The sequence below is a fragment of the Eurypyga helias genome, unplaced genomic scaffold (assembly GCF_000690775.1).
Source record: "Eurypyga helias isolate BGI_N326 unplaced genomic scaffold, ASM69077v1 scaffold12625, whole genome shotgun sequence".
NCBI classification, from domain to species: Eukaryota; Metazoa; Chordata; class Aves; order Eurypygiformes; family Eurypygidae; genus Eurypyga; species Eurypyga helias.
The window spans coordinates 27956-35329 of NW_010249550.1; the positions used below are offsets into that span (position 1 = coordinate 27956).

Consider the following 7374-nt stretch of genomic DNA (forward strand, 5'->3'; position numbering starts at 1 on the left):
CATACAAGCGGTGAGGGAGCACGTGGGGCTAGAGCTCACACACGCGCCAGAAACACGCTTTCCTAATTTCCAAAATCACCCCGTGGAGGATAACTTTTGTCTTTTTTCTAGGGGCTCCTCCTTCCCTCCCCCCGTGAACAGCGTTCACTTGTCTTTTGGAAATGAGCAGATAAAACTTAACAGCAGGACATTTTTTTTAAGCTGCTCATGGGGGAATTAGACACGCATTCCTCCCCTTGCCATGCTTTCCGGGCCTGATATTTCCCAGGAGGACGTTTTACACCCACAGTATGTTAGTAACAGTCTGTCTGGGGGAGCTGCCAGAAGCCAGTCAAAGGGATGAGGAAGCTTGATTGCATGTTTATGCAAATATAGATATAGTCATGGAAGTACCCTGTTTGAGTAGTTAATCGGGAAGCCGAGGGTTCAGCTCCGACTTCCACGGACTTGGAGTTCCCCTGGGCAAGAGTGCGAGCCTCTGGTCTGCCAAGAGGTGCTCGTCAGCCCAGACCGTGTTGTCCCCAGGCAGGAGGGGGTTCATCCACCAGCCGTGCCCAGAGCTCACATCGCCACCACAGCCCCAGCAGTGACAGGGATCACACCGACATCTGCACCACGCACTTGGGGTCATTTGATCTTTATCCATGCTCACCCGTAGCAACGTTTTAGGTCTGTTTTTTGGCGAGTGCTGTGTCCGTGTGGGTGGTGTGTTTAGTGCCTAGCTGGCGTAGGGTTTGCAGTGCTCTGCCTCGCTTGTGGCATACGTCTGGGGTGGGCAGGATGGCATCTGTGTGGGGCTGAGGGTGGTGGGGGGAGTCTCTCTTACCTGGACAGCATGCTGGGCCCATCGTGTGACTTTGAGCAGTGACAGGGAATCCAGGCACAGCCTCATCCCGATCTGCTGTTGTCCAGCCACATGCCTCCCCCCACCAGTCCTGCAAAATATAAAATACTTCTTTAAAGGCCATGACAACCCCAAGGGGCTGTGAATCGAACTCCCTGGGACCCCGGGGGAAACACCCTGTGAAGAGAAGACCCTTCCAGCCCCTGGGAAGACACCCATTTGCAGGAGACGCAATAACCCCCAGCTGGGTCAGTCCCAAAGCGAGATACGCCATCGGTACCTCCCTTCTGAATTTTAGAAGCATTAACCAAATCCCTCCTTGCTTTAAAGCCAGCTCGGCCAGGCAGACTTTTTTAAAAAAGTCCTGTCAGGGCCCTGCCCCATCCCTGTGCTGTTTCACCCTTTAATTTACACACTGTCTTCTGCCCTTGAATTTCTGCTTCCCACCATAAGCAAGCATCATCAGACCAGCCTCTGAGTTCGCTGCCTCTGTGCCCGTGAGAGAAACACAGAAAAAAACAGGTATTTAAAGCCAGCCCGATGTGTTTTTCCCTTCTCCTTCGTGCCTCCGCACACTAGTGGGTAGCGGCACGGCGGAAAGCCGCGTAGCACGTAGGCTAGAGGCGTAGATTAGATGAGAGTTGTCTCTGGGTTGCTTGGATCCGCTAGACATCTGCTTCCCTTGGCTGCTCGCGGTGTTTTCCGCGGTCCAGGTGGAGCTGTGGTCACGTTCGTAGGACGTTTTTGTGCTCGGTCGCCTGTCGTGCGGTGAGAGGGGGAGAAGAATGAGTTTATGGGCACGGTCTGCGGTCCGAAGGCTGCCAAAACGGGTACAAAGAAGGGAAATCACAGACTTACCCTAAGGAGGATGAATTAAGTGTTATTCTCATTTGCCTTCTGCAGTTCTGTTATTTCCAAACCTTCCTTGAAGCCTGTCAAATTCTTCCTTGCCATTTGTTACATTTTTCCCACGTTCAAAATAAGAAAAAAAAAAAGCTTCTTTTTGGTTTTTTCTCCTTGCTTCCATTCCACCCTCCCCCCGGGTTTGTAGCAATTCCAGCAGTGCCAGTTCACGTCTGGGAAAAACAAACCCGACCTGCGCCCCGCTTGCTGGTTAAGCAAGAGGGCACCAGAAGCCTGGCTTTGCCCAGGTCCTGCAGAAACAGGACCCCGTGGTTTTGTTTTGAGAAGGACTTTTTCAGGGTCCTTCCCCACTACTCCAGCACTTGAACTATGAAATGTGATTTCTTGGTTCAATTTATGCTACTTCCCCAAAAACCCACCAAGACCAGTGATTTCCATCAGGGCTGATCCCAGCCCCTGAGATAAGAGCTGCCCGGTGTCTGCCATCTGTGTGGAGTGGGTCTGGCCGTGAAACGTGTCTCTCCCTCTCCCGACGTGTAAAACTGTCTGTTAATGTCCTAGAGCTACAAGAGAAAGGTTCTCAGGATAATGAGCATTAATAATTTTCCTGGCTCTGTAAATGCGATCGAGTGGAGGTGTATGTGAATGACTAAAAAGCAAAATGCCTTCAGGGCTGGTTTTTATTGTGACTCTAATTAAACCCTTGCCAATTTGCACAGGGCTTTTTTCATATTCTCTTTAACACCATATTAATATCAATTGGTTTCCACTTTCCAGCTGAAAAGGACAATGTCTATCACCTTCTCTTAGAGTTTGTCATTAAAAAAAAATAATCTTTTTTTTTTCCTTTTTTATTCTGCATTGTTTATCATCCCCTTGACGAGGCTGGGAAATCACATTTCTCTCCTACTCGGGTTTGTCCTTTGAAACTTGGCAACGATCGAGAGAGCGTTTTTTTTTTCCTCCTCCTCCTTATGTTACCCAACTGGAGTTTGAAATTAATAATATGGCTTTTAAAATTTTATTCCCTGGTTTGTTTTCTAGCAAACCTGAAGATTGTTACCAATATTGAGGAGACGGGGAGGGGTACGGAGCCAGTGGGGGTGAGGGTTTGCAGGGAAATCAAACAAGTGATCTATAAATTGCTTGCTGGTTTAATTCCTCTGCTGTGCCTTGCGGGGTGTTTAAACGGGTGTTTCCAGGGAAGAGCAGAGCCTGACGGAGGGCCTAGAAGTTTGGATCAGAAACCAGGACTCGGTGTCTCCCTCCCGAGACGCCCATGCCATTCCTCAGTTCCATCATTTGAGAGCAGGGAGGGGTGTCGAGCAGCGCCGAGGTCCTTATGCCAACACGGGCGCAGGGTTTGAGAACGGGCAGCTCGGCACACGGCTGCCCTCCTGCCCTCCTGCGCCAGCTCCCCCGGTAACGCGGATTTTCCCCTTTGATGGCTGCAAGGCTACACCAGCTTGTCGGCGGCTGCCCCGCTGCAAGTGGGCTCTGCCCCGGCCAAGGCCAGCCCAGGAGCAGAAGGTAGGAGATGCGTGGCTGAGCTGGCTCCTGCCAGCGCTTTCCAGCTCCCGACGCTCGGCAAACGCTGTAGTTTCTCCTTCTGCATCTCCGTTTTCCATGCATCTCTCCCTCCCACCTGGGAAAAGCTGGGCGTTTGTCTGAGCCCTACATGCAGCTGGGAATCTGGCGAGGCTGGGCTAAGCCTCGGGGCTTAGTCGTGTACATGAAAGACGAGGACGGTAAGAGATTGTTCACAGCTTGCTGCTGGGGTGAACGGAGAGGATCATGGAAACCCTGTCGTCTCCCGAGACTGGGGTCTGTTCGTAGAGCAGAATAACTTTGTAAATAGATAGGCCTGTGTCATTTATAGCCTAGATGCCTTCTTACGTCTTTCCTTGCTTCAGGACTCCCGCGTGACTGCCTGAGGCGAGCTGCTCCTGCTGGGAACCCCGGGAGGCTTCACACGGGCTGTGGAGGCTGACGTTTCTCCTCCTCTGGGTTCCCACCAGCTTTGGCAGTCGCCCGTCGGTGCTCAGCTCCCGCTTCCCATCCGAGATGCCTGTAGCGCGCTCCAGCCGTAGACGTGAGCATCCCTCCCAGCGCGGAACAGCACAGCCATTGACGCGGGGCCCCAGACACAACCCCGTGCGTGTAAATGCTCAGCTGCGGGGCAGAAAGCGCTGAAACTGAGGCTCTTTGAAACTGTTGTGCTTTTGGGTCTGTCTCTGGCCTTAGAGAGAGACAAAACCGTGTTTGTTAGAGTAACAAGGGGTAGACCTATAGCATGGGCGCCAATGCCAGGCGATGTTGACAGTCCATGCTGAGCAACGGGGACTTCCAAGTCCTGACAGTGGCTGGCAGGTTTAACTCCCCTCCATGCCTGGGCAACGTAATGACCACATGCCAACACCGGCCCACCCAGCAACTCCCCTTAGGGGTACTTTTTCTGCCTCTCTTCACGCTTAAAGGCTAATTTCCAGGAGACTCTGTCTCTCATTTCTGCTTCAACAGATCCTCAACCAGCTATGGCTCCACCAACCCACCCTAGATACATGCCTGGAGCTTCCAGTGTCCCTTTGCCACCTTTTTTAAGCAAACAAGAGGAGGATCTGTACTAAATCTGATGCTCTCTCTAACTAATCCCACCGTAAGCTGTTCAGCGCCCATCAAACACGGCAGCACTTGGACCCAAGCCGAAGCCACCAGACCCTCCTGAGAACATGCGAGGTAAGGCCAGGCCCATCCCCAAGGACGGTGCAGGACAGGTTTCTCCCCCAGTGCCCAAAGGTCAGCACAACCCACCCTTCCTCAGCATGACCCACCATCATTCAATCTGCTCTCCTACTCAGAGGGTCCACCTCAGCTCAGCTCTGCTCACCCAGCACCATAGAGGTGTTTTTGGAGATGTGTTTGGGGCTGGGATGGCTGCAGGGGTGTCCCCAGGCCCCAGAAGAGCCCATGGGCACCTCAACTGCTTGTGGAAGAGGTTTCTTGCCATGGGGCAAGGCTCATCCATCTTAATTTAATTGGGTGAGATTAATTGGGTGAGATTGATTGGGCTGATCAGCTGTGCTGGCCCAACAGGGCCAAGCCTCGTTAGCAGATCACCCTGCTCCCAACACTCCACGGATCCTCCTCACGGCCGTGGCCCCCTCCTCATGAGGGATGAGTACAACTGCAGGGGCTTCTCCACAGGGATATGGTCCCCAGGGCCACCAACAGCACTCACTGCAAAGATGTGGGGCTTTGGGCACCCTGGGGACCCATGGAGCTGCTCCTTCTCCTCTGGGCTGCCCCACGTCCCTCACAGCAGGGACAACGGGCCCCAGTGCCCCCGCACTGTGCCAGGTCCCTGCTGAGCACCCCTGAGGAGGGGCCACCATGTTCCTGCTCAGCCATCATGCAGATGGATGGTGGCACCATGGTGGCCTGTCACAGCCATGGAGGCTGGAGAGGCTGGATGGTGGAGGAGGGTCTGGACACTGCACCAGCCCACCGCAGGACCAGGGGAAGCTGCGGAGGCCTGAGGAGGCCCCAACACCACAGCAGCCTCCCATATGGCCTCAGAGGCAGGCATGGGCCTGCTCTGACCATGGCTGAGCCCCGGGGGTGGGGAGCACAGCCACCTCCTGCCACTGCGATCACTGTGGGGATGTGACCGGCACCGGTGGGACGTAGCATCACGGCCCACCCAGCACCCCCCTGAGCACCACAGCACTGTGCGAGGGCTGGCTCACCACAAAACATGTTGGACCTGTTCCTAAATGTCCTGTGGGATCTCGGCAAGGACCAACCTTGCCCCAAGCCTGCCAAGCGCCAAGCCCAATCAGATTGACTTGGGAGCAATGGCCCTCCTCCCAGCACCCTGGTCATTCGGTGCGGTATGATGGTCTGGGTAGCCCCACAACCCCAAGAAAGCACCAACCTGGCCGGGCCAGCCCCTTATCCTGATGAATTACCCCAGCCCAGCCACACCGGGCTGGCCCTGGGAGCCCTCTCCCCACCACAGCACTCAGAAGTATTTTATTGTCTTGCGTAGCCGCTCCGCAGAGAAAAGCAGGGCGCACAGAACACTCTCAAGGCACAAGGCACGGGAACAACGTGCTGGGAGCGAGCCGGGCTGGAGCTCTGCAGGACCCCATCGCAAGCCCTGCCAGATACCACCTCCGTAGCATTTGTCCCTCTAGCTGTACTCATAGCAGGTTTTTTGGGTGCCAGTTGGCACGACGTCCAACAAACCGAGGCCATGGCCAGTAGATCTTTTTTAAGCTGTTTGGACTTGTAGATCCTTATCCTGAATAACCCGATTCACACCACTGAACGTGCGTGAAGGGGGCGTGTGAGTAGCTCAGCCCCCTGCTCTGTGCATTGCAGCGGCGTGGCGCGTCGAGCTTCTCCACCGAGCTTTGAGGAGGGGAGAAGGAGGGAGCTGTCTGGCAGGTACCAGCTGTCTGGTGCAGAAATAGATGCCGAGCTGCCAGAGCGGTGTTCTTGGCTCGGCTTGGCATTGTTCTCCTAGCAGAGCTGCTCGTGGCAGGGTAGGACGTGGAACGGTGCTAAGCAGTCAGGAAAAGAGTGTTTCTGATTTTTCTTAAGCATCCTCAAAGAGCTCAAAACTCATCCGGCTCAAACCAGACTCTGGCCCAGTGGCTCCTATTGAGACATACGAAGGTAAGAGGAGGGAGCGCGGTGTGTCAGGGCTCCCAGGCTTCGCCCAGGTGATGTGGTCCTGCAGTTTCTGACACGGAGAGGTCGGGGAGGGTTTCCTACCCGAGTCACGGTTGGCTGTACGTAGGAGTGCATCCCTGGGGCGATACAACACGTGGCAACTGCAGCAGCCAGAAGTACTTGAGCTGAAATTCTTTGGGTGTTGGTCAAACAGGCCAAAGTTGCTTCCCAGAGGGTCAGGATAACCACAGACTCAGATCCTCCTCAGACGGCTGCGAACCATGGGGAAACCTCTGCCCTGCTCCATCTTCCCTGGTCATCGTTTCATTGACACAAGTCTCCTCCTCCTGTCGCATGTGCATGCCAGCCTGCACCCTCCCCTCCCATCCCTCTGCCATCTGGAACGTTCAGTGCCAGAGCTTTGCCCAAAACCCCAGCTCTGAGGCTCCCTCCTGCTCTGCAAAGGCTGGGGAAGCTCAGAGCCGGCTGACACTCTCACCCCGTACTGGCCGGGACACCTGACCAGGGTAGCTGGGCTACAAGGCAGCGAGGGTACCCCCGCTGCTGCTGCACTGGGCTTTGAAACTCCCAGAAAGATCCAGACCCTGGATCTACACTGCAAGGTAGTCACCATCCCAAGCCACGGTAATAAAAAGCGAACGCAAGAAGCAAGTAATCAAATCCCTCTGGCTACAAATTAAACTTAACTGGTTGTTTTCTAACACGTGCCCACAGCTGGGAGAGGGCAGCCCTGGGAAGAGGAGCAGTGCTCGGCCCAGCTTGGCATCCCCACCCCACCAGCAGCCTTCTCAGGTGTCCCCATGCTGCCAGGCAGCCCCGGTCAAACCCTCACACACTCGTCCATCACCTCTTGAAGGACCCCACAAGCCGCGCATCTTTGCACACACTCATTTAAGAGTTAACGAGCTTCACGGAAGCATTTAACCTGACTCATCACACTTCAGCACTGACTGGGGGGGTACGGCAGG

The 7374-nt window shown here is 54.7% G+C and overlaps 1 protein-coding gene across 1 annotated transcript in view; it reads left to right on the plus strand.

The window, feature by feature from the left end:
- The window catches only part of NTNG2 (netrin G2), a gene marked incomplete at both ends in the record, with an annotated part of 26886 nt that overhangs the window by 17690 nt on the left and 1822 nt on the right, over positions 1 to 7374 (plus strand). Inside the window, 2 exons of the mRNA XM_010151404.1 lie at positions 2753 to 2794; positions 3021 to 3238. Coding sequence (XP_010149706.1) covers positions 2753 to 2794; positions 3021 to 3238 — 260 coding nt within the window. The remainder of the gene's footprint in view (positions 1 to 2752; positions 2795 to 3020; positions 3239 to 7374) is intronic.